Genomic DNA, 27,281 nt, shown 5'->3' with positions numbered 1-27,281 from the left:
GAAAATGAAAATGTGTAACTGCATTTCTAAAAGTGCTGTATTTGTAACAGCTATTGTTTTTTTTCTTTCATACATTGATGAGCCTGTAGGTGGGTGACACTCTCGGTGGTCTGCGTGCTGCAGCAGCGTCTTGTTGATCTAATGCGTCCGTTTCAGCTGACATCAGCGGAATACGTTCACTGTTTACGGTTCGCTATGACGTCGGCGCAAACTCTTACTAAAGACAATCGCAAGGTCCGTGACGTTACAGTACATATGTGTGACGCTTGTCTTTTAAACCCCAGCATACACACTACTGTAATCTCAAAAATTCGTCCACTATCATTACACAAATGTTTTGGATGAAAAAGGGAAGAAGTGTCGTAAGCATCATTAACTAATGCGCACACTTTATCCATGTGCTCTCTCCAGTTACCAAGGAAACTGTGTGGGTATCTTGGATACAGTGCCAGTAGCGCATGCAACCCGCAAGCACCACCCACCCCAAGCAAGACATCATCTTTGGCTAGATCGTTTTCCAAGACGTGCAACTGCTTCATAAAATGCATTATAAGATATTAACGAGAGTTAACAGACAATTGCACCGAGCTGCTTGCAAAGAAACACCGAGTGTTTTATACAGCCCTTTTGTATTATAAACAACAAGGGGCAATTAACAAGACATTCTCTTCATTACAGAGGGGATGATGGAATGCCTGTTGCAGTGTCACACTTGTGTATGTGTTTGGCTGGGGGTTAAAGTCAATGAAGCACCTAAGAAAGTGCTGACTATGACTCAGTTTTAGTACAGAAGTGCCTGCTTACCGCAATCCCAGTGCACCCTTTAGTACAGGACTGTACACGGGAACAAACAAATAAACACACACACCCACACACACACACACACACACACACACACACACTCAGAACACATTACTCAGATTTATACACACAATTAAGTCCATAGTTTATTATTCAATATACTTTCTGTTAGCAATTTTATTAGGTTCAATATCTAGATGTGCAACCCAGTTATGCTCAGTGTCAAACTGACCCTTACTGGGGTCTTTACCCTTACTAAATTTACAAAAAAAAAAAAAATGCTTCTCACACAATACAAAGTAATCATGAGAACATATGATTTTTTTTTAGTGTGAATATTATTTACAGTTTTGTAAATATTTTTTATTCCTGAAAAAAAGTACATTTTAAAAAGAAGTTGTTTGCATTTTTTCTGAAGATCAAACATTGTTTGCAGTGTCAAATTCATATAGGCTCAAATTACCAGCTGACTGAGCATGAGCTGACAAAAATGCACAGCTTCAATGCAGTGTCAGTTTCTCTGGATACAAGTGTCTGCCAAAAGCATAAATATACATGTATAAATACTCTTAGAGTTGTTGTTAAGAAACAAAATATGACATAACAAAATATACCTTAAAAAGTTTTAATATCAGTTCAGTGAAGTTGCATTTAGCAATGAAAACATCATAATTTTGTATGCACATACCACAGCATGTTCATGACCCTAGATGAAAAAATGTAAAAATAAATAAAAATGTAAAAGTAAGTAGTGAATCTAACGTTAAAATTAGCAGGTCAAATCACTGACATTAAAATGCAAAACCCTGCTTTTATACCATGTTACACATATTCATCTCCACTAAGCTCTAATCTAACAGTGCACACCATGGCACTCACTCAAGAGAGAAAGAGAAATCGAGGGAGAAATAAAAAAGAGAAAGCAAGAAAGAGGGATGCTGTGTGAAGACAGAGAGATAAATCAAAGTAATTCATCTCTTCAGAACACGATAGCAGATAAATAGGTGAGAGCATGTGAAGGAGGGTTTTAAATGAGAGTGATGAGGAAAATAAAGACTTATCATTTTCTTCAGTGTTATCATATGTTATATCAGGAAAGATGTAAACATTATTAAAACAAGGTGATTTAAGAGAATGTTTTGTGAAAGTTGAAACCATATTAGTTAAGAAAGCTGAATACTGATAAGAGTCTTGGAGTTTAAACAGTTTAAGACAATTATTTACTTACGTAAAATGGCATTTGACATATTATCAGATTATGAGGTAATCTTTTAAATGCATGCAGTTCAAATGCCATATGCACTTTGTTTCATTAACATATTTTATGATGTCATCTTGCTGAGAGCTGAGAGTGTAACCACTAGAGGGCAATAACTGTCCATTTTTATGTGTCCATTTTAACAAGCATTTGTTTAATTAATTCACTACAGCAGTGTATAGCAGTCTATAGTAGACTGGTTTATACCTCTGTTTATTTCTGAAAAGAAAGTATACATTTAGTAGGGTCGTGCCAAAAATTTTGAATAAATTAATAAAGCATTTTGTCACCCATAATCAGACACAGAGAGAGCCCTCTGTTTGTTTTGCTTTCACTATTCAGATGTATTTTGTTTTTGAGTTTGTTGTATTTGATATTTTATATAAGACTTGAGGAATACGATGATTTGCACTTGGACAGTAGTGAAGCAAAAAGGACATCATAGTGTGTTCAAACGGGGGCATTGGCCCTTGAGCAGTGCACTAAACCCACTGTTACTCCAGGGAGACTGACTCTGCAATTAGTGTACTCTACATCCCTCTGGGTGACAAACGTCTGCTGAATGGTGAATAACTGATAGCACTGTCTGAGAGACCATCATAAGATGGAACATTTTAAAAAACATTGTAACTGTAAACTGCATTATGGTTGTTTGTATGTTACATTAATAAGATTCACCATTAAAAAGGAGACTTAGGTGAAACAACTGTGCTTTTATAGGGAGTGATGAAAATGATTCATTATGTCTGAAGGTAAGAGTTACCTAAGCATTTTGAGTTCTTTTTAACATGCAAATATATGTTTTGGCAAATAAGGTGCCTGATTTGCATTGAATCAAATATGTTTGAAGTGGTACATGTGTGCGGGGATTACAGAGACTTAGACGTTGAGTATGTCATGGGAATGTCAGAAGGAATTCTATAGCTGATTTTAATGTACAAGTGCAGGTATCCTCTTCCCTAGGATTCATTGGCTGACAACTGTTCAAATTTGTCTTTTAAAGAAATACAGAAGGTTCTAGGTAGTTTTACAAGTCCAGCTTAGGTTTAGTGAATGCATTTAGTGCCCCCCCCCCCCCCCCCCCCGCCCAAATTTCATGGAATAGGCTATATTGTACAATTTTTTCCCAATGTGGAAATGGCTAATTTTTCCCCTTACACATTTCCTTTCATGATTTAGGTTATAGTTATCTGTGAACCTTTACATTAAAAACGATAGAATTAGTAGAACTGAATTTTGATCTACCGTGCTCACACATCCTACGCAAACGCGCACAAGAGCGCGCGGAGACGCGGAGACACAGCGAGAGTGCGCTCACGCGCTCGTCTGTGTATGTGTGTAGACTGACCCGTTGCGTTAGAAAATGAGCAAAGACTCGCCCACATTTTCCGTCGACGCTCCATAAAATCGTTTGCCCAATATCCTTCCCTTTAATAAGTTTCTAGGCTGCCTGTCCCTTTAAACGAGTCATTTTTTTCTTTAATCCTGAATTGATGGCTTAACTGCGGAGACAGATAGAGAACAGAGGGTGCGCTTTAATTATCAACGTCTAGAATTTTTTTCTTTTTGTCACCCTCAAAGTTCATTTTTAGAACTGAATACAACTAATTTGATTCACAATGAAACGCCCTTAGGAGGTGACTGACAGCATCTTTGGATACAGGTCCGGGACTGCACAACTGGAAAACTTAACGCATTCATTGAAAAAGCTTATTTTGGAACTATGCCTCAAAAATGTGTGAAGAATCTGTCGTGAGGATCATGCATTCTGCTCCAATGAGGTCAAAGTGACAATCCGACATGTATGAGGAGAACCGAAAAAGTAAGTTTTATTTTATAATTTAATGCATGCATTAAATAATAAATGCCTAATGCAATTTAGTTTTTATGTACCTGCCGTTTAAGTTGTCAAATATCAACTTTTTTACAAATCGCTGCGTAAACGTGTGTCCGTGTCTAAATGAAATAGTAATTTTATTTCAGTTTAATTTTGTTGTTAAACTACTTTAACATTTAAGGCTTTGGTGTAGGAAGAATTGTGTGTTTTAAACAAAAAAATAAAACACCTGACATGACGTAAAAACTATGTATACTAAACGTTAACTAAATAACAGAATATAATATAAAACACCCAATGAACATAACTCAACAAAAATAATAAGAAAATCACTTTTTTAAAAATAAAATGCAACACTGATATCATGGTTTATGCGGGAATTTTGGGAATATCTCTATGTGAACTTTTGGAAATTACTTAAAAACTGTATTTTGATAGCAATTTGCTGTAAAATTGTATCATTGTAGATATTGCTTTGATAAATATTATACTTTTTATTTCACTTCTATTTCACAATACATTTACTTACACACACACACACACACACACACACATATATATATATATATATATATATATATAAAGGCATCTTTTACTGAATTTTTTTGTTTTGTTAAAATAATCATTTAAACCATGTAAAATAGTAAATGCACCTCATCAGTCAAAATAATTGACCGTTGTACTAATTACAGGAACACAAAATGTTATACATGTTAATTATAATGAAAGATGAAGGTTTTGAGCCTTGAGCTCAAATTATGAATTTATTTTTCCAATTTATTTTTCTTGTTTGCAGCACCAGATGTTTCACCGCCACAGGGTCATTTTCAGTGCACAACCTGCACATGCGCTTTATGATGACTTTCTTATTGCAGGCAACCTGAAATTACAGATATCATTTGACTGCCATCATAGCCAAGTAACCCCAGCACTGCAGGTTAATGCATATAGTAGAGTGTAATGCAGGGCCTCTGAAGATGGTAAATGAATATTCTGCTGGTAGTAAGTTTGATTAAATGGGCCTCTAATCTTTGATCCCTAACTAGCTCAAGAACCAAATCCTTCTGCTTTAGAAACAAGTCTGCACATGAGAGTTGCTATATGTGTCTCTTTGCACATGTTTCTAAACTATTTAGGTCACTCAATTAAGATAAATAAAATAATATGCAAAAGCATTAACCTATGTAGCAATTTGCAGAGCCCTTAAATTGGTGAAAAATAATGCAGATGTTGCAATGTAATTTTTTCAATAATTTATTTATACATTTTTTGGTTTCTTGCCAAAGAAACAAAGCTTCATTCATGTTTAATCTTCATGAGAATCATAAAATTGTCTCAGTATCCACAGCCACACAACCATAGGAGTTGTTTTTGAGGTCAGTTTTGTTTATTCATTATGTTCAGAAATAGACATCGATAACAACTTGTGTATGCACATTTCATTACTCCTGGGTGAAATTATGGACATGCAGCAAATATAATAACATGATTGAAAACCCAACAAACCTGTCTTTAAAGTAGAAGAGAGCCTGTTGGCTTATGTTAACCATCATAGTAAGGGTTACACAGAGAAAACCAAAACCATAACTAATTTTTCATAATACCTTCTTTTAATGATGTGGTAAATTTTACCCTCAATTTCCATTTGGTGTGTGTCTTTATCAGCGAAGCACAGCAGTCATGATAGTTCACTTTAGTTCTCTCTTCTGCCTGCCCATTTTAAATGTTCAATGAAAGTACTGTTATCTCTGGCTGATAGGATTCCCTTCGGTCTCACTGAGGTCTTATGCATATAATGAAGTTATAATTCACTATCTGCACAGTGTCCTCTTGCCCCTCCCCCTACCCATGACTCTCTCTGTTAGCTGTCAGCTAGCTGTGCTAGAGGCTAACATCATGAATCCACAGGTACTCACATATGAAACCGCTGGCCCAGAATCCCGCTCTGCACCCCCTCTCACAGTGGGAAGTAGGTCACAGCTGTTACTGTGTGGTTCTCTTCACCTAGTGCAGAGGCCTCACGTTCATCAGAGACTGTGGCAGATTAGAAAGCTTTGTCTTCTTTATCTTGCTCACCCTCTTTAATATGACCAGAGTCATTGGAGTTTCATAGTTTTTAGTTACTTTGCTCTCTATCACTCACTCCTTTCGTGTGTCCAAATGATGAGGAACACTTGTTGTAGCAACTGTTAAGATAGATAATGCTATGGAAAATGTAGGAAAATGTAGTGACTTACAGTACTCTTTCTAACCTACATTGCATCCTAAACAGGTGGGCAGTGCGCTGACATATAGCACTGTTGCAACACAGGCGTCCCGCGATCGAGTACCGGCCTGTGGACCTTTCTTGATCCCACACCCTCCACTTCACCTCCTGTCAGCTCTGCACTGTTCTATCATAATAAAGGCAAAACTAAAAATCTAAAAGAAAAAAATTACATAAATTAAAAATGTGTAATACATATTATACATTTAAGATGATACATTTCCAATGATTATTTTGTTGTTGTTTAGGGCAAATAATCAAATAGAAATCTGAACTACTGGCATGCAAGGGAGCAGAAAAAAATCCTTATTAAGATCTGGTGACAATTAACAAGTCATTTCTGTCGACACTCAATGAAAAGTTCACACAATTGGATTGGCTCAGGACAAGACAGGCAACAGGACATTTTTTAGGGGTTCACTTTTATAGGGACTCTACCGACAGTTCTAAAATAGCACGTTTGCTTTATGTATGTTCTTATTGGTGCTTAAAAGTGAACTTTAAAGTTCAAAGGTTTGGGGTTGCTAAGAATTTTTCGTGTTTTTGTAGTCTCTGATGCTCGCTGAGGCTGCATATATTTGATCAAAAATACAGTAAAAACAGTAATATAATACAATAAAAAAAAACAATTTTGTTTCTATTTGTAATGTACTTTAAAATGTAATTTATTCCTGTTATAGGGTTCCTCAGGGTTACTCCAGGGTTCACTGTCATATGATCCTTCAGAAATCATTCTAATATGCTGATTTCTTATCATTATCAATGTTGAAAACCGTGCTGCTTAATATTTTGGTGAAAACCATGATTTTCGTGGAAAACCTGATAGATGAGTTTTTTTGATGAGTAGAAAGTTCAGAAGTTCAGCATTTGATTGAAACAAATCTTTTGTAACCTTGCAAATGTCTTTACTGTTACTTTTGATCAATTTAATGCACCCTTGCCACTCATTGCCAGTGCATTAGTTCATTTTTGTTCAGAGACTGGTTGTTTGGTGTGTCATCCAGACATATGACCCTTCATTAAGTGACTAAACCTCTGTCTTTAGGGAATGGGTACTCCAAAGAGGAAGAGGAGGGTGGTGGCGAAGCAGAAGAGGAGGAGGAGGAGGAGGAGGAGGAGAAGGGAGGTGGAGGAGGAGAGGGCAATGAAGGCAACGAAGATGAAAAAGACGAGTGGGAGGAAAATGAACAGCCGAAGATGAACCGGACGGAAACGCTCAACTCCACCACCAGCTCCACTGGAACGCATAAGAAGAAGAGTCAGCATGTGAAGAAGCAGGTCCAGGGCTCCAACCAAGTCCAACGCGCGCCCAGAGCTCTTTTCTGCCTAAAATTAAACAACCCCATCCGCAGGGCCGCTCTTCACCTTGTAGAGTGGAAGTATCCATTACAACTTAGTCAATGACAGAAAACATAGCTTAAACTACTACTTTCAAGCTTTCAAACGGTTTACGTCTATCTGTTGTAAAAACACATTAGAACTTGTTAATAATGCCTGTTGAATGTAATGGCACTCTAATAAGATCACATTTACCTTAACATATGAATCCAGACCATTTGATATCTTTATTCTTCTGGCAATCTTCGCTAACTGTGTTGCTCTGGGGGTCTCCAAGCCTTTTCCCGAAGACGACTCGAACGCCACCAACCATGACCTAGTAAGTATTGCTCTCTCTGAAAGTGTGAAATTGGTGTGTTGTGAATTTCAGATCAGCTTAGGTTTTTTTGCCAACATTAATGGTAAGTTCCTTCAGTATTGCTCATTCAGTAGTAAAGCTCCTTTAGTGTATTTTATTGAACCTTGTGGAAATGCTCAGTTCCACCCCCAACTTCATTTGGTTTGTAAAATTGTATACTGTAAGGTAAAAGTTGCATAAGCTACAAGAGAGATCGAAAAGGTGTTTCCCTTCCCAGGTGTTGTTTCATAATCAGATATATTGGGATGGTGCCCGGAACGGAGCGCTGACCAAATTCCTGCTGACCCATTTGGGAGGTGTGTTATGGATCTCGGGGTGCAGTCAGAAGCATGTGTGTTTATGTATTACGTAATATCAATTTCTTTTCTAGTGGTTTGTCCTAGGTGGTCTTTTCTGGTCTCATTCTGCTGTGTCTTTTGGTAGCTCTCTGGGTGGTTGTTTCCTGTTTCAGATGTGTTGGATTTGTGCTCTGCTCTTTTTCTCAAAAAACTTTGATGAGGTTTTTGTTAAATTCTTAGCAAGGTCTATTCTGACTGTAGTTTTACAGTGTGTCTAAACAGAAAAAAACAGTGGGTTTATTTTTGTATAATATTTCAACAACATGTTCAGAATGGACATGTTCATCTGCTATCAGAATGCTGGTGTGATTTGATCTAAAAAAAAAAGTATCAAAACAGAAAAGATAACAGTGGAGTCATTTCAAAGACATTTGTTGGGTGCTTGGACATAAAGACATGAGAACTAAAAATGAAAAAAGAATTTATGTAACTTTTTCAAGAGACTATTGTATACTATTAGTAATTATGCATACTTTTTGGTGGGTCAGTAGTTTTTTTAAATTGGTTGGTTTGTTTTAGTTTTTTTACTCCCCAATGCATGTATTTAATCAAAATGTGATAAAGATATGATAAAACAGCAATATTGTGACAAATAAGTAATATGTACTACAGTTGGTAAGGTTTACTGTGCATTTTGTTATCCCTCTGAAAATACAAACAAATTAACAGAGAAACACACACACACACACACACACACACACACACACACACACACGTGTCTCACACACACACACACACACACACATAGGGGCATCCTCCTCAAACAAGAGCGTTTTGTCATGTGACTCACTTTAGCCACACTATTTGGAGTCCTACTGCTGTCCCAGTGTCAGAAAATGAAAAGCTTTGTATCAGGTGTCATTTTGAGATAAAAATCCTTATTTTTTTTGCTGTTTGATGATGTGGTATTACTCTGTAATCACCTTCATCTCACAACCTCTCATTGTATCCCATCAGACAGCATCACATTTGATCCACTCAGCAGCCATTCTTAAAGACACAGTTCCCCAAAAAATCAAGAATTCTGTCATTGTTTACTCACCCTCATGTTCTTCCAAACCTGCATGACTTTATATCTTCTGTAAAACACAAAAGAAAACATTTGAACATTTGTCTCCACCGACTTTCATTGTATGGGTAAAACAGATATTTTTGACATGAGGGTGAGTAAGCGGTGACATAATTTTCACTTTTTGTTTAACTTTCCCTTCAAATTGTAATTTTTGGTTTAAATCTCGTTGTTTTACTGTGATGTTGGCACCTGAATCTGAAACTGCAAGGCTTTAATTTGCTTGCACGTTAGTGGCATCGAGGAAACAAAGTGCCTTTTTTCTCCACAGATGCAGTGAGGCATGCAACAATGCGAGGCTGCATGAGCTTGTGCGCACTATAGCTTCACTTCGGCATGCAAAGGTCACTGAGATGAGAGAGAAATCATAAACGAAAGAGAAGCGCCCCTAGCTATTGTTTCTCAGCAAGGGTTCGACCAAATGAAACACCTTTCGTTTAAGTCCAGTAATCCTTTCTTCACATCTCAGCACATTAGTACTTTCACTGGACTTTGCCAAATCAGCGATGTGAGACTCAGAGTTTGTCCCGCTGTCATCTCGAGTTTACAGGCGCGTATGACTGCGCCCCATTTGTACTGAAATGCGCGACGTGTTGTGAAGTTCTGTAGTGGAGGGGATCTTCCCTAAGGCTTGTGTGAGAGAAACAGGAAGAGAAAGAGAGGAATAAGAGAGGAGACCAATCGAGTTGCATGTGATCAGGACCCTGAACACGACCCCCCTCGGGCATTGCCTCATGCCTGTCCCATCAGAGCACCACTTTCTTTTTATAGAAGATGAATTTGCATTCAAATGTAAGAAAAGTGACACTGCAGTGACAAAAGAGCCACAACAAGACATAATGTGCAACCCAGATGAAAGATCACAGTGTGAACGAATGACAGTGTTTTCTTCCAGAGTCAGCTTTTTTTGTGGGGTTGTAATATTCACTCAGACTAGATTTACATATCAAGAGAAAAACACCAAGGTTTCAAGGAAGCAAAATAATAGAGTTGATATATAAAGTAAGCATATAGGCTTTAGTTTTAAGTAAATGCAGTTAGCCTTTGTGTCAACCACTTTGAAAGCATTTTGTTTGAAAAAAAAAAAACTTAAATATTAGCAAAAGGGAACCTAATGGTGACTTACATTTTTATAATTAAACATAGATAATGAAATAGAGCTAAAATATATTGCAATTATATAAAAAAAACTCATTAGTCCCTCTGTTTGACCAAACAATAATGACAAATTTATTCAAGTACAAGGGCTTATGGGTATTCCTTTAGTCACAGTGCTTTTGAGTAACATTGAGACTAATGCTAATGCTCAGTAGCATATGCTGTGATATGAAGTTCATAGCATTTAGCCTTTCTTTTCATTGCAGTTGTTACATTTCATGTTTTCGTTTCATTGTTACATTTCAATACACACAAAGCTCAAAGTTAGGTTTAATTAAAAAAAAATGTATGTTCTCTTATGCTTATCAAAGCTGCATTTATTTGATAAAAAAAATTGCAATATTGTGATAAATTATCAAAATTGAAGATAACAATTTATTCCTATTAAATTAAACTTATTAAAATAACCCATTTATTCCTGTGATAGCAAAGCTACATTTTCAGGATCTATTTCTAAGTAATCTTAGTGACAATCCATCAAAAATCACAAATTAAAAAAAAATTACAAATTCTCTTCTGTTATACAATTATTTTCACTGTTGGACATTGTTAGTGGACTACTTAAATTGATGTGTTTAAAGGGGGAAAGTGTGTTCAAAGTGAATTGAAAGGGATAGGTCACCCAAAAAATGACCTTCTTGAAATGTCTTCTTCATTTTATTCCAAACCTGTTTGACCTTCTGTGGAACATGAAAGAAAATACTTTTAAAATTTATAAAATGACATTGAGGCCCTCTGATTTTATGTTCCATAGTAGAAAGAAAGTCATATCATTTTTAAATGACTCATGAGGGTGAGTAAATAATGACATAATTTTCATATTTAGGTTAACTGTCTCTTCAGTTAAAGTCCACAGTGCCAATAACACGCAGAGCTGAAACAAGTTTGCATTGAAATCGGAAAACAGAATAAAGCTTGATGTGAGTTAAGTATTTAAAGATGTGCTCACAGTGCAAGCTCAGTCACATTCACCTGCACTGCCTTCCTCTTTGTATATTTGTAGGATAACAGGACACCCAAATGATGTAAAAGAGAAAGAGAGAGGGAGGGTTATAAAGACAGTGAGAGCAGAGAGAGTGGTGGTCAGGGGAGATTGTACAAACTGTCTGTTAGTTTGGCTGCTCTAAATGCTCTTGGTCCTGTTAAGCAGCTTACTCTTCCTCCCCTGTCTCTCAGCACCCTTCCCCCATCACCCCATCCCTCTCTCTCTCTCTGTCTCTCTTTCTCTGTTCTTTCTCTTTCTCTGTTCTCTTTGTTCTGGTGCTTAAAGCCACATCCTGGATTCCAGGTGCAAAGGAGGGGGCATGTATTTAATGAGTGTGTTTTTGCTGTCAGTCTCTTCTCTCACAGAGCCGGTTGGTCTTTCCCTCTGCCATATTGTTTGTTATATTTTACTGTCCATCATCTTGTTGTCTTCGGTTCATTACTCAAAGGCATTCAGCACTCTAAGCTTGTATGTCTAATTACTAGGGCTGTTAATCCACTGCAAGTTTTAATTGAAATAATTACATGATTTGCAGACTAATTAATTGCGATTAATTGCACATATCAATATGTGCTGAGAAAAGTCCCCAAAATAAGATAATTCAAAGACATTTCATTGTTGTGGCAAGCAAAAAAAAAAAAAGCACTGAATAGTGACTTTTTACAGTTTAATTTACCTAGCCTGCAGATATATATATAATTATTTAAACATATATTATTTATTATTATTATTTATGCAAACTAATTGACTTTTTTTGTCTGCCAAAGAAAGGTTTTGAATGCTGTCATGGTCTGTCTGCTCATCTAAGAAAGGGAATATGCAGTTGAGAGTCTCAGAAGTAGTTAATGGACGTTCTGTTCCTGTCGGTTTGCTTGAAGCTTCCGCATACTTTAGACAGAGACATACGGTCCAGCAAATGCAAGTTTATGCTGTATGCCACTTTACATTAAATCAAGGAGAGCAGTGTGTGCAAGTATGGTTATATATGGTATTGTCCTCTGTCTTGTACAGATGGTGTGGGGTTTTTTGTGGTTAATTTGCTGTTTCTGTCTATATGTTTGCTTATTTGGAGGGAGTATGTGTGTGCACACAAATGTGCCTCCACACTGGACAGGCTGCTGTCATACGCCAGCAGTGGCAAATGAAAGGGAGGGAGAGAAAAGAGAGGATGACAGATTAGTAATCTTTTGAAACGCTCACAGATTCCCCATTTTGAAGTCCAGCTCAAGTCCAGCTCAGCTCAGGACCGGCCCTCTTTTGCCACTGTGTTGTGAACAGGTCATGAGGTCACACCAGTGCACACGCTTGCCTAAATATAAAGCATCATTTTTTACTGTCAACAATTAATATGATAAATATGCTATTTTTATTGCATCTGCTTTTGAATATTGATTTGATGGTATGATTTGATTTGAGTGCCTCAAGCTTTCTTGTCAGATTTGTGACCACATTAATTGAGTGACTACATGGAATTTTGTAGTTTTAAAACTTTTTTTGTCATTTAATTCATTTCAAATAAACAAATGAGGGCAAAAATGATTAAAACCTTTTATATAATTGGATATAAGATTGTATAATTATTAAGTTTATATAAATATATATATATATATATATGTGTGTGTGTGTGTGTCTAAACAATGGTTGTAAAGGCTGTATGTGTGTCAGTAGGAAATATAAGTTTACTGTACATTACCAAACATTCATTTTACCATTAATTGTAATAATCCAGTGAGTTTTTTGTTTGCACACGAAGTCTGACAAAAGCCAGTGCTCCACACAGATATCTGATCATCATCCAGTCTGTCTGGAAAAACATGAAGAAACAGAACAAACTGAGACAGACTAAACTGAACTCTGTGTGGAGCAGTGGTTGTTGTCAGAATTTCACTGGATTATTACAATTAATGGCAAAATGAATGTTTGGACATGTAAACTGATATTTCCTACTAGCACAATACAGAAAAAGATAGCAATAACTAACGTAAAACGTTAAACGTTTTCTGATGGTGAAAACACTAGTGTTCTAATAATTTTGGCCACCACTTAAAATTTCCGTCTGATGTGTGTATGTGTGTGTTTGACCTTTTCTTTTTTCTTTTTTTTTTTGTCTCTCCAGGAACAAGTTGAATATGTGTTTTTGATCATCTTCACCATCGAGACGTTTCTGAAGATCCTTGCGTACGGCCTCGTCATGCACCCGAGCTCCTACATCCGCAACGGCTGGAATTTACTGGACTTTGTCATCGTCATCGTAGGGTACGGCACCATCTTCACTGCTCTATCCATCCCTACTTGTTTGTTTACTGTCTTTGTAATTTAAGACTGAGTCATAATAACTGGAGTGACATCACAGCCTTTCCTCCCATGATTCACTTGCATATTAATTTTCATAGATGATTTTTATTCAGGTTGTGTAATGGCCAGCAGCAGCTCTCTTATTCACCTCTTATTCACAATTCTCCTCTTGTCCTGCTGTTCTCTTTACCCCCCCCCCCCCTTTCATCATTTTCCCTTTTCTAAACCTATCCCTCTTGGATTATCTGGTCAGATCTGGCTGTCAATCCTCGCTCTCTCACTGTGTCTTAGTCTTACCTACAGAGAATTGACCCTTAATTTCACACACCAGCCTTTACATCCCTTTAGTAAATGTGTATATATGTAAAGTGTCTAAATACATGTTTCATCCACTTAAAAAAGATTAAGACTTTCATAGTATGCTATTTAAACAAATTTTCTTCCTGCGTGCACCACAGAGTGTATTTAAAGAGCGACTATCCCAAGAGCTGTGTCCGTCCTGCTAAAATGGGCCTAAACAGCTGTTCTGAGGTCATTAATGGCCAGTTGGTCAGAGTGATGGTTAATTATCTAACGGAAGATGACTGTGCCAGGCATTTAGTGCCTTTTGAGCATAATTTTGAGAGCTTTTTTGGGAATTGATTAGAGATTTCATTAAGCTCACAGACAGAACCGCTAATGGGCAGGTGGATCTTTTCCAAACACACGGTATTACACATCATATTACTGCGGCTTATAATACTGATGCCTTCCTAAGAGTATTTGTGTGTGCATGTGTATGCATGAAAGCACAAAGATAGCTGGGATAGGTGCCACAAATATTGTTGCTCAGCCAGCTTCCACAACACTTCAGTACATTCATTTGGGAATAGAATTTTGGTAGTCAAGCTGTATGTTTTCAAACCACTTAAAAGAACCAGTTCATAGGAGTTATTTATTGTGGAATTGGGGGACGCTGGTCAAGCTTTATGTTTATTCCTAAAAAGAACTGGCTCATCAAGTCAAGTCACCTTTATTTATATAGCGCTTTTAACAATACAGATTGTGTCAAAGCAGCTTTACAGTATCAAAATAGGAAAATAGTGTGCCATTGCAAAAGGACAATAGTAAACGCTCAATTTTCAGTTATAGGCAGTTCATCATTGAATTCAGTGATGTCATCATCAATCTCAGTTCAGTTTAAGTATCTGTGCAATCAAGTCAACGATATCGTGGGAAATTAAGTGTCCCCAACTAAACAAGCCAGAGGCGAGGAAAGGAACAAAGAAGGAAGGAAACAAAACTCCATCGGGGACAGAATAGAGAAAAAAAAATTGTCCCAATGGCCGTCTAGGAGACAAGTTCTTCACCGGGGATCTATCTCTGGGGCTTATCTAGTTGTCCTGGTCTCCGCTGAAATTCAGAGCTGTAGAGGTCGTCTCTAAGTATTGATCTTTGTATCTGGTGGCTACGGGGACCTTGGAATAAGAAAGAAACAGACTAATATTAACGTAGATGCCATTCTTCTTACGATGTAACAAGTACATCATACATTATGTTATTCGAAGTGTTTCCAGTTCCGGTTGACCTAATAAATGTAGCCTAGAAATCTTTGACATTTATTTGAGTAATAGAAATGTGTTAGTGTTTTATGTGTAAGCCAGGTTAAAGAAATGGGTCTTTAATCTACTGTAGATTTAAATTGACAGAGTGTGTCTACCTCCTGAACAATGTAAGGTAGGTTATTCCAGAGTTTGGGCACTAAATAGGAAAAGGATCTGCTGCCCACAGTTGATTTTGAATATAGGTATTATCAAATTGACAGAGTTTTGAGAGGGTAGAGGATGTGAATGAATATAATGCAATATGAACTCGGTACTAAACCATTCAGGGCTTTATAAGTAATTGGCAGAGTTTTAAAATCTATATGATGTTTTATAGGGAGTGCCAGTGTTGACAGAACCGGGCTAATATGGTCATACTTCCTGGTTCTAGTAAGAACTCTAGCTGCTGCATTTTGGACAAACTGGAGTTTGTTTATTAAAGCTGCAGTCGGTAACTTTTGACTCTCTAGCGGTTAATAAACAGAACTGCTTGCGTGTTGCGGAAGAACATTGTAGCCGGAGCTACTTCTCTCTGTTTATGTCTATGAAAAATCACAAAGGTACCGGGTTACTCCGCGCGGTACTCCCGAAGCAATGTAAAATAGTCCGAATATAAACACTTATTATATATGTACCCTAGTGATTCAGGACAGGATAAAAACATGGTTTGGAAAATGGATTCATGGTGTACTCGCTTATTATATAAATTTTTATAAATCTTGAACACAAAAAAAGTTACGGACCCCGCAGCTCTGATTGGTTGTTTCTTACCGGAAGCGGTCGAATTTCTGCAAATTGCAATAGGACCACTGGTAGGACCCAGAGGAGCTTGATTTTTTCACAGATTATCTGTCTCATATTCTACTGTCAGGACATAATGACAGGTTTCAACAAATACATTTTTACAAAAGTTACCAACTTCAGCTTTAAGCGTGCAGAACAACCACCCAATAAAGCATTACAATAATCCAACCACGAGGTCGTGAATGCATGAATAAGCGTTTTGGCATTTGACTTTGAGAGCTTAGGTCGCAATTAAGATATATTTTTGAGATTGGAAAAATGCAGTTTTACAAATGCTAGAAACGTGGCTTTTGAAGGAAAGATCAAATAACACACCTAGGTTCCTAACTGATGATGTAGACAGTGTTCTATGGTTATTACATGCAGGTTTTAGGTCCGATAATTAGTTAAGTCGACGATATCGCTGGAGACTACACCAGTCCAGGATTCATTGACAAGGACCTAGCTTGTATAAGAGTCATTCATTTTTTGGAATGGGACTAGACTGTTTTTTTATTTATTTATTTATTTTTTTTTATATTCACCTTTGTCATCTCATATTCATTAGTTTTAGTCAGTTTTACTACAATCTGTAACATGGCATCTCATTTTGGTCTGTGTTTAGTTTTAGTTTTTTTTTTTTTTTTTTTTTTTTTTATAAGTAAGTGTGAAATTAAACCAATATTCAAACACTAAATATTATTAAATATTATTATAAGATTTAACGAATGAAAACTGTCTTTGTTGTAAAACCTGGTCTCCTGCATTCAAATGTTTTAATCTTTCATTTGACGAATATTTGACGTTCAGAATTTAATGTAAGAAGATCATAATTTTACCTTTAACATTACATTATACATTTGATTATTTAATATGTATTTAATGCACCATATTTATGTATATTTGTTTGTTGTTTGTATTTTGCAGGTTGTTCAGTGTGGTATTAGAGACTGCTACTCATAAATCCGGTGAAACAACTTCCCACACACCGGGGAAACCGGGAGGTCTGGATGTCAAAGCTCTCCGAGCCTTCAGAGTCTTACGACCCCTCAGACTGGTTTCAGGAGTGCCCAGTGAGTTTGTGTTTGTAATAGAAAGAAAATGAAGCAATTCAGTTTGATGCCTGATTAAATCTGTTTTACATTGCTATGAACTATTCAATGGTATTTTACCCAAACAAGATTGTCATTGTGCTCCTAAGGAGGTATTCTGAGATGTTTTGTATGGAGTGATGTGCTTGTGTAATGCACCAGTGTTTTGAACAGTTACAATATTTAGGCAGTGATCAGAAAGACTGGTGTAGCCTGATTTCTCTATCGTTATACTTGAGCCTATAGATTAATTCAGCATCCTCACCAATGAGCTTGACTTATGGTTGCAACCAGCAGCTGTGCTGTTTTGCAGTCATTTCAAAATCAGGCCCGCTGACACATGCTCATGAATCATTAGCCCATTTCACAAAATTTATACCAGGATATGACCAGAAAATTACCAGAATGACTTTACCGGTAAATTAAAAAATTTGCTTTTTAATTTTTTTTTTACCATTATACCATTCACACATTGGTTTGAAATTAACAGTAAATTCTGTGAAATCATTAACCAGAAATGACCTTTGAACTGTTGCGCTCCCGGTGTTGTGTTTGCAGTATACGCAGTCAGTGTTTTATTGATGTTTTAATTTTTGTGTCAAACGTTCACATTCATGCAGCTTCTTCTGGCCCAGAGACCTTATTAGATGACTTCAAACTGAACTACACAGTGCGGAGTCAATACGTCATCTGCGTCAGAATGTTATGATTGGCTCAGAGTAGATGTCTTAATGTCAGCACATTCTGAACTTGTACGTGCTCATACTGGTAATCTACATTCTGCGTTCAGGCGTGGCATCATTCCAGCAATTTACTGGTAATGTTACAACTTCTCATAACCTTAAACTGCCGAAACAAATTTACCAGTATTTTTAAAAAGGCCCTGTTCACACATGATCTCTTAACAGTAATTTACCAGTAAAGACTGTATGTGTAGTGTGGCCAAAGGTGCTATTGACCAACTAAACAAAAAGCCATTCATTGCTTGTGTCTTTACAATACTAAGGTGATGATTTTAAAGAGCGCTGTCCATGGTGCTGAAAACACAATTACATACTGTACTGTACAAGCTGGCCAAGATGGCAGAAAACAGGATCATGTAAACCATTGACTTATTCCACCACAGTACATTTAGAAGCTGGTGTGGATCTTTTCAGCCTACCTGCATGTATTATGGGATCTCTCCCTCATGTGCCCACCTGCACATTAATCCTGGCACTTCTCCCAGTAAGGCAAGGTGACATTGCCAGAAAACACACATAAAAAATCCACACTATGTACATATGTAGTACTATTATGTTCTGGCTGCCATTGTCTTGATTAAGGTAAACTGATGTTGGTGTCAGTCAATCAGTCCATAAACCACTCAGTCAGTCATTTATATAAAATGTTTGAAAAAATGCTGATACAGATTTTATTTTTATTTTGATGATAACAAAGATGAGATGAAAAAGATTATTCATTGTGAAAGTGAAAAGTCACAAACATTTTGTCATTTTGAACATTATTTTCAAATAAAATGTTTTTTTTTTTTTTGTCTTTGACTAAAATTAGATTTTTCATATAGAGAAATTAATACTTTAATTTAGCAATGCTGCATAAAATTTCTCAAAAAGGACAATAGCACATTACATTGTTACAAAACTTTCATTATTTGCAAAAAAAAAAAAAAATTACAATTTATTTAATGGACATAACCTGTAAGCATGGGAATGTATCTAATGCAAAAATACAGATTTTGGGTTACAGACTGATGATTTCTCGGCTCTGTGTGTGTGCAGGCCTGCAGATTGTGTTAAACTCCATCATGAAGGCAATGGTTCCCCTGCTGCACATCTCTCTGCTTGTCCTCTTTGTCATCATCATCTATGCCATCATTGGATTGGAGCTCTTCATCGGACGAATGCATCGCACCTGTTATTTTATAGGCACAGGTAACTACACACAGTCACATAAAATATTTATGTCCATTTTCTGTCACTCTCTGTCTTACTTCATCTGTCTGTCTCTTATCTTTCCCAGATAGTTATGCAGATGATGATCCAGTCCCGTGTGCGTATGCGGGTCACGGTCGCCAGTGTGCTGCCAATGGCTCTGAGTGCAGGGGAAAGTGGGATGGACCAAACGGTGGCATCACTAACTTTGATAACTTCTTCTTTGCCATGTTAACAGTGTTCCAGTGCATCACAATGGAAGGCTGGACAGATGTCTTGTACTGGGTAACTACGTAAACTGTGTCTTCAGATTGACTGTAATGGTCCATAATTATCTTTCAAGGAAGTGGTTGTGTATGACACTGATACAGTTGCCTTTGCCTGTGTGTTCTTCTCTGTAGATGAATGATGCAATTAGTTTTGAGCTGCCGTGGGTTTACTTTGTAAGCTTGGTCATCTTTGGATCCTTCTTTGTTCTTAACCTTGTGTTGGGTGTTTTGAGCGGGTGAGTTGATAGGATCGATTTATTTATGGGCAAGTGTGTACAGTTGTAATACTGTAAAATATTATTAAAATTTAAAAGAGCTGTTTTTAATATTTTAAATTGTAATTTATTCCTGTTATGGCAACATTTTAGTTTTTCAGTAGCCATCATGCAATATTAAATATTTTTGAGTATATATATATATATATATATATATATATATATATATATATATATATATATACATTTAAGATATATATATAATTTATTTGTATTTTCTTTGGAAATGGTGATGTCTTTTTTTCAGGATTGTTTGATGAACAGAAAGTTCAAAAGAACATAATTTATTTGAAATCTTTTTTAACATAAATATCTTTCCTCTTGCTCAGTTTAATTCATGCATCCTTTCTGAATAAAAGTATTCATTACTTACTGACTCCAAACTTTTGAATGGTAGTGTACTTATTTTTTTTAATACCTATTTATGATCCACACGTTTTTCTACTGACAAATGTGAAAATATGCAGAAAAATAGCAAATCAATAGTGTACAGTTGATTTTGTTGATTTCTAACTGTAATGTTATTGTTTGTTTCAGTTTTGACTCTGAAAGCATGAATACCATGATAGATACATCAAATGTGACAATTTATGTATTAGGAGAGTTAGTCCATAACCCAATCAATATTTATGAGCTAAGACTTCTGCATTTCATGACATCATAAATTGTGCATTGTAACTTGTTTGCATGTCTGTGATCGTTTAACAGAAAACAGCAGCAGCAGTTATCAGATGTTTTTACTCACCTGAATTTAACAATCCCAAGATGCTGAGAGTAGCAGATTTGCAGAGTTTGATTTCCTGCAGACAACAGAATTCCCCAAAGATTCTGCCTTGTGCTGCTTACCTCTCCGTTAAACAGAGTGTGAAAGTCCACAGTGTGTATTGCGCGTGTGTGCATTTGTTTTGCTTGTTTAACAGGCCATACTTGTGTGTAGAGAATTCTCTAAGGAGAGAGAGAAGGCGAAAGCTCGTGGAGATTTCCAGAAGCTTCGTGAGAAACAGCAGATGGAGGAAGATCTGTGTGGATATATGGACTGGATCACTCAGGCTGAGGACATTGATGAGTTTGATGAGGACGGGAACAGACGTGAGATCTCTTCCTCTGTTTAACCATCTATAACCCCTTTGTCCTCTATCTCTTGTTCATTGTTGATCACCTTTTTCTCCTATACCAGTTTACCATATAAAGACTATTAAATAAGACAGAGTTTTTGATCCCAAGGGCCCCAAATATGTGGATCCCGTACTGAGGGCCTTCTAACAAAAACGGAATAACAACTATAAAATTGTTGTTTTTAAACCACTATTAATGTTAGATGAAGTGTTACTTAGTGTTTGAAACTATGGTTGTCAATAGAATAAAATAATTGGGATTAATCTTATGATTTCTGACCATCCTTTTGAAAACAAAATGAGACATATAATAGAAACAAAACAGAAAAAAGAATTAATATATATATTGTATATTGTGCACATTAAGTTAAAATGTAATGTAAAAAAATGCACCCTCTAACAAATTGTTTTTGTTTAAATAACGCTGAAATAATTTAAAATAAGACGTCAATATTAAATGAAAAACTATAAAATATAAATAAAAATGACTTAATGACTAAAAATGAAACCTAAAGTAAAATTAAAATGAAAATTTTTAATGTAAAATAAAATCTATTTAAAATAATAATAAATACTATACTATTATATAAATAATAACTAAATTACTATGCCATGGACCCTAAAAGATGAATCATTATTTTTACATCTCAGTTTGGAGTGGCGGAAATTACACATTTTACCTTTAACTGCCCTAGTGAAAATAAATATACTAAAATGTCTTTTAAATACATTTTATGCTAAGTCATCTACAAATACATTTACATATTAACAGTATATACTTACCCTGTAATTGTACTTTTAGTAAACTATACTGGTATACTTAAAGTCTGTTAAATTGGAACAACTAACTGTTGTACTTATTGCACTGTAATTGTGTGGAAGTTGTGCTGAGGTCCAGTTAGAAGTATAGTAAACGGAGTACCCAATATACATAAATATACATTAAACATCTCACTATTGATGTTTTAGGTAAAGATTTCCCCACCCACCACCTGCTTTTCCGTCTGTTCTGTTTCTCATTTTGTTCTATTCCATGTCTCTCACTCTTTTTCTCTCTCTGGATCTTTCAATCTCCCCTCAGGTGTGACCTTGCGTGACCTAGCTGATAAGAAGAGGGGGAAATTCGGCTGGTTCAGCCACTCAAATGAAACCCACGGTACAGCCATTCAGAACTAGACACATGACCCCTTCACTCCCCCGCTGTTCTATATATAGCCCCACTCAACTTTGTCGGGTCTAATTCTGTAATTTACATCTGGGGCTAGAAATCCCATCTCTCAGTTGGACCCATATTAAGTGCTTTGACCCTATTTCAGAGAGTTTTCTTATCTCCAAAACTGTGTCAATGTGTGGCCAACATTATTCTTTCTCTTTGTCTCTCATATACCTATACTTTTCTGTGTATCTTTCACTCTCTTCCTGTTTTATCACATGCTATAGCAAGTCTTCCAGCCAGTGAAACGGCCTCTGAGAACACTGAAAACATAGATGAGGAACACACAGATTGTTGTGCTGCTTGCTGGTAATAATATACACACACATACATACCCACTATAATTAGAAACAGCATAACCCACAACATTTGTCATTGCGTTGTCCTGCCGGCTTACTAATGGAAGTTGTTATCAGCCATAATGGAGTGTCATCCCTTAATTTCTCAGTTGCGGCTCATTATGTTTTCTTTTCTTTGTATTCTTTGTGCTCTTGCAAGTCAGTTCATTACTCTGGGTTTATTTGGCTGTCCTTGTTTCAGTATCTGAACTGGATCTTTGTTAAGCACAATGCATCAAAGTGCACATTTTGCCCATTGCTCTGTGTTTTGCTTGTCTTTGAGCTCATTGTCACTTTGTTTTGTTTTGTTCACTGTCTTTTGACTTCAGCGCTCGCATTATGAAGATCCCTTGCTGGTGAGTCATTATGAGGACAAACTAGTAGTTCAGGGTCCGTCTACTAGATATATAGACTTTACTTTAGAAAATGCACTGTATTTTTATTTAGTTCTTGTTTAAAGCATAAATCTAGCTAAATTTAATTAATGCTTAGAAGTTCATGTATAAAACAATGCAAACCTATCAAAGTTAAAGGATTAGTTTCCCTAAAAATGAAAATTAGCTAAAAAGTTACCCTCATGCCATCCAAGATGAACATGATAAACTTATACAGGGATGAAACAACTTGAGGGTGAGTAAATGATGACAGGATTTTCAGTTTTGGGTGAACCCTTCCTTTAAGGTATATTCTCTGAAAACTAGTCTTATGTTATGCAGTTTTGTTTTTAAAGTGCATTTCTATTGTTTTAAAGATATTAGATATTTTATTCTGGCAGAGAGGACAAAAATATGGAATATGTAAATGATTTTTTGCTATACATGCCCTCTGAAATTGCTTTGATTACATGTTTCATTACTTTTGATTATATTATTATATTATATATTACATTATATATATATATATATATATATATATATATATGGTGGGCTGTTATCGGCGTTAACATGCTGCGTTAATGTGAGACTCTTATCGGGCGATAAAAAAATATTGCCGTTAGTCTATTCTCAAAGTTGGGTTGGGAGCTCGGTCTATACTACGCGAGCTATGATGACTTTCACCTTGATATTTTATATAACCGACTGGCTGAGGCCAGCCTAAAAAGATGCTCAGGACAGTTGACGGGCCACTGCTGCGCATCATCACGAAAGCTTATCTTTTTCACATGTTTTTAAGCCTTACCGCTTGTCAATTTAAGCATTAAAGCATCCAAAAACAAGACGCGGAAAAGCTGAACAGAGTAGCTGGTTACTCGCGCGCTGTGTTCGGTGCGCACGAGAGAGAGAGAGTCGCGTATCACGGACAGTGACACTGAACCGAGCTCTCTTCTGCGAAGTTCTCCTCGAAGTCCCTCCTGCACCTGAACGAACAAATACAAATCGCAGTTTGAACAAACAAAAAGATGTGAAAAACCCAATTCAGTACTCGCGGTGTTCTGGTGTTCAGGGCTCATGCAGAGAGAGGCGTCTAAAAACGCTTGAACACCGAATTTGCTTATTTTTGCTCTTGTGCCGAAAAGTACATACAAAATATGTCAAAATATCCACCTTGGAAATTATACTCAAAAACTGTCAGTTATTTCTTAAGTGTAAGTAAACAGTTGAGGAAAAAAATGGGATGTGTATTATATTGGATGCGTTCATCGTGTCTTAAAGTGACTGCGCCTAATTTAGCTACTGGCTGCTGTAATGTTAATCCAAGAAAATGAAAATGAAAATCACTCACTGCTCTTGACTGAATTACTTTGTAGTTTTAACAGTCAAACCAAAAATTATTCAGACACCAGATATAATTTTTGATATATATAGCAAAACTGTAATAATGTGAGAAATGTTGAAGGTGTCTGAATAAATGTAGGTTTGATTGTATATTTCATTTTTACATTGAAGACTATCCAGTGCTATTTTACATTTCATTATTTGGTTTCTGTACCTTGACACCTACAAACTTGTGTAAATAGCACAAATAAATAAAAATAAACGAACGTACAAATTAAACAATTTCAAACAGGGCCCACTGGTACAACCTTCACCGGGTCCCCGCTGACCCCAGCTACGGCCCTGCTCACGCCTGTTTCACACATGCTCCGTCTGCAGTGCGTATGCAGTCCGTGTGCGTTATGTATGTGGTGCAGCACGGACTTGATGTGCTTTCACACAGGACGCGTTTGCAGTCCGCTACTCGGTACATAAACGATCGCTGCACTGCTGCAGACAAAATGCTCCTGGAACGCAACTGGAATCCGTTAACATGGGTGCTTAAAAAAATATGCAACGCATACGCACTGTAGACGGAGTATGTGTGAAACAGGCATAAGGTTGTTTGCACCTTGTGCAATGTGGAATTAGTTTACAGCTTTTTCAAGCACTTTGTGATGCTTTTTGGAAACAGGAGATGAGTCCCTTTTCTAATGCACCACCTAGCTTGATAAACACCTTCTCAAAGACTTACTGTTTGTCAATTTTATTTGGGTAACACATATATTCTGAATGCCATTATATATAATATATATATAATGTATTGTAATTTTGCCATATGAATGTAAAAATTAGGTTTTTTTTTTGTTTGTGTGTGTGTGTTTGCTTAGTCGTGCCCTGCGCCGCTGGAACCGTTGCATTCGTAGAAACTGTCGTACAGCAGTGAAATCAGTGACGTTCTATTGGTTAGTGCTGATCCTAGTCTTCCTCAACACTGCTCTCAGTGCCTCTGAACATTATAACCAACCAGACTGGCTCACTGACGTTCAGGGTATGTGGGTGTTTCCGAACATCACCTTACTGACATGACATGTGCACTGTCCCACAGCATTGGACACACGTTTATAATTATATTTATAGAACGCTATTAGCTTTGTTTTCATACTGATGTGTCTTTCATAAGAGTCCATCATGGTGTTACCAATAACTTTCAGTACATGTTGACAAAAAAGGTTGTACTGTAATTAAATCTGTTTATCTGCTTCTCTTTCTTTTTGTCTCTCTCTCTCATAGACATTGCCAATAAGGTTCTCCTTTCACTGTTCACAGTGGAGATGTTGTTGAAAATGTACAGTCTGGGGTTACAGGCATATTTTGTGGCATTTTTCAACCGTTTTGACTGTTTTGTCGTGTGCGGCGGGATTCTGGAGACAGTTCTTGTGGAGATGGAGATCATGCCACCTCTCGGCATCTCAGTGCTGCGCTGCGTCCGCCTGCTTCGGATCTTCAAAGTCACACGGTACTTAGGCTTCTTAAACAATTTTTTAACTCTTTTAAAAAAAAAAATTTAAGAAACTGAATAGTATATACTCAGTTTTATTTTCTCTTATAATTTTTTTTAGGTTTCTAATGTTTGCAACCCTGTCTAATTTACAGCATGTCTAAAAACAATGTGTGATTTTCTTATATTCTGCAAAAACTTGAATTCCCTCTTTGCTCTGGTGCATTTGTTTTGTCTGTTGTTTCTCTCATTACTCATCACTTTTCTGCCCTGCTAATTCTTGCCCCACTTGTCCTCCTCAGCCATTGGACGGCTTTGTCCAATCTGGTGGCCTCTCTACTGAATTCTATGAAGTCCATTGCCTCCCTGCTGCTGTTGCTCTTCCTCTTCCTCATCATCTTCGCTCTGCTTGGCATGCAGTTATTTGGAGGGAAGTTCAACTTTGACGAGACGCAGACCAAGAGAAGCACCTTTGATTCCTTCCCTCAGGCCCTGCTAACCTGCTTTCAGGTAAACTCTGCTACAACAGTCAAAACATTATATTCTGTTGTTTAATAAGCCGAATTGTTTCTAATCATATTATTCATGAATAAAGAAAAAATATAATAAATTAAAAATCAAAGAAAAGTGATGCTTTTAAAGTATAAAGTTCTGCTCAAATGTTAAGAAAGTTAAGAATCCTAAGAAAGTCAGTGTTTTACATTTTTTGGTGTAGCTGAGCTATTAAGTTTTTTTGCTAAATGTAGGACATTTTTTTCTACAGATATTAACAGGTGAAGACTGGAATGTAGTCATGTATGATGGTATCATGGCATATGGAGGCCCAGTTTTCCCTGGAATGATCGTCTGTCTTTATTTTGTGATTTTGTTCATTTGTGGTAACTGTATCCTTTTCTGTCTGAAACCTATTTTTATTTGCTTATTATGCTTCCATTTTGTTTATCTGATATCATTAACAAAACAACAACACTATTTTTATTCATTTGTATTTATTACATTTAGTAACAAAGCAACACTGCGTAGTAGTTTTGTGTCATTTGTCATCTTTCTGTTTGTGTTTTTGTTGGGTCTTAACTGCTGCTCTCTAAGATATCCTACTGAATGTCTTCTTGGCCATCGCTGTTGACAACTTAGCAGGAGGGGATGGAGACAATAAGAAGAATGAGTGTGTTTTTAGATTATTCCAGATCATATTACCAAATCTTAACTCAGTTGTCTTTCTTAATATGACAACACACACATTTACTATTCTTAAACATACACAGTGTGGTCCTGAGATTCAAAATCCTGCTTAAACCTAGAAGAAGAAAAAACTATAATAGCCACCTTATGAAGTGATAAGAATTATGAATCTTTCATTAAAGCAAAAGGGAGATAAACCAAATACTAAATGTTTATTTTCCATTTTAACATTTTACTGAAATTACGCTGATAATGATTTATTTTAGAAAAATGCAAAATAGATGCATTTTCACCCACTGTTCTGTATATTCAAAAACAAATCTAAATTCTGACATGCGATTCTGTTGATCCTGACAGAGGAAAAAAAGAGGTAGAAGGTGAAGGTGAAGGTGAAGGAGAGAACGGAGAGGTGAAGGTATGGAAATCAAACTCCTCTGTCTTTGTTGTTGATATTATTACACTGAGGTCTTTCTTTCATTCTGTTTTCCACAGGTGGATATTGATGATGAGTACGAGGAAGAGGAGGAGCCCGAAGAGGGAGATGATGAAGGTAAAATGCTGAGTGTTTCTAGGTGAAAGCAAAAGCACTTTATTTGGACT

At 36.5% G+C, this 27,281-nt stretch overlaps 1 protein-coding gene across 1 annotated transcript in view; it reads left to right on the top strand.

Moving 5' to 3' along the window:
- The first annotated feature begins 3,521 nt into the window (after nt 1–3,521).
- The window catches only part of cacna1fb (calcium channel, voltage-dependent, L type, alpha 1F subunit), a 50,667-nt gene continuing 26,907 nt past the window's right edge, over nt 3,522–27,281 (top strand). The window contains exons 1-19 of the mRNA XM_059503741.1: nt 3,522–3,881; nt 7,208–7,541; nt 7,714–7,819; nt 13,525–13,664; nt 16,997–17,142; nt 18,942–19,094; nt 19,183–19,379; nt 19,496–19,599; nt 20,576–20,727; nt 21,835–21,909; nt 22,194–22,275; nt 22,634–22,660; nt 24,889–25,049; nt 25,292–25,517; nt 25,802–26,009; nt 26,263–26,383; nt 26,589–26,664; nt 27,039–27,096; nt 27,174–27,231. Coding sequence (XP_059359724.1) covers nt 3,860–3,881; nt 7,208–7,541; nt 7,714–7,819; nt 13,525–13,664; nt 16,997–17,142; nt 18,942–19,094; nt 19,183–19,379; nt 19,496–19,599; nt 20,576–20,727; nt 21,835–21,909; nt 22,194–22,275; nt 22,634–22,660; nt 24,889–25,049; nt 25,292–25,517; nt 25,802–26,009; nt 26,263–26,383; nt 26,589–26,664; nt 27,039–27,096; nt 27,174–27,231 — 2,446 coding nt within the window. The 5' untranslated portion in view covers nt 3,522–3,859. The remainder of the gene's footprint in view (nt 3,882–7,207; nt 7,542–7,713; nt 7,820–13,524; nt 13,665–16,996; nt 17,143–18,941; nt 19,095–19,182; nt 19,380–19,495; nt 19,600–20,575; nt 20,728–21,834; nt 21,910–22,193; nt 22,276–22,633; nt 22,661–24,888; nt 25,050–25,291; nt 25,518–25,801; nt 26,010–26,262; nt 26,384–26,588; nt 26,665–27,038; nt 27,097–27,173; nt 27,232–27,281) is intronic.

Source organism: Carassius carassius, chromosome 21 (genome assembly GCF_963082965.1).
Source record: "Carassius carassius chromosome 21, fCarCar2.1, whole genome shotgun sequence".
NCBI lineage: Eukaryota > Metazoa > Chordata > Actinopteri > Cypriniformes > Cyprinidae > Carassius > Carassius carassius.
Note: the sequence above shows the minus strand (reverse complement) of the source record. Positions and strands in the feature narration are given on the sequence as shown.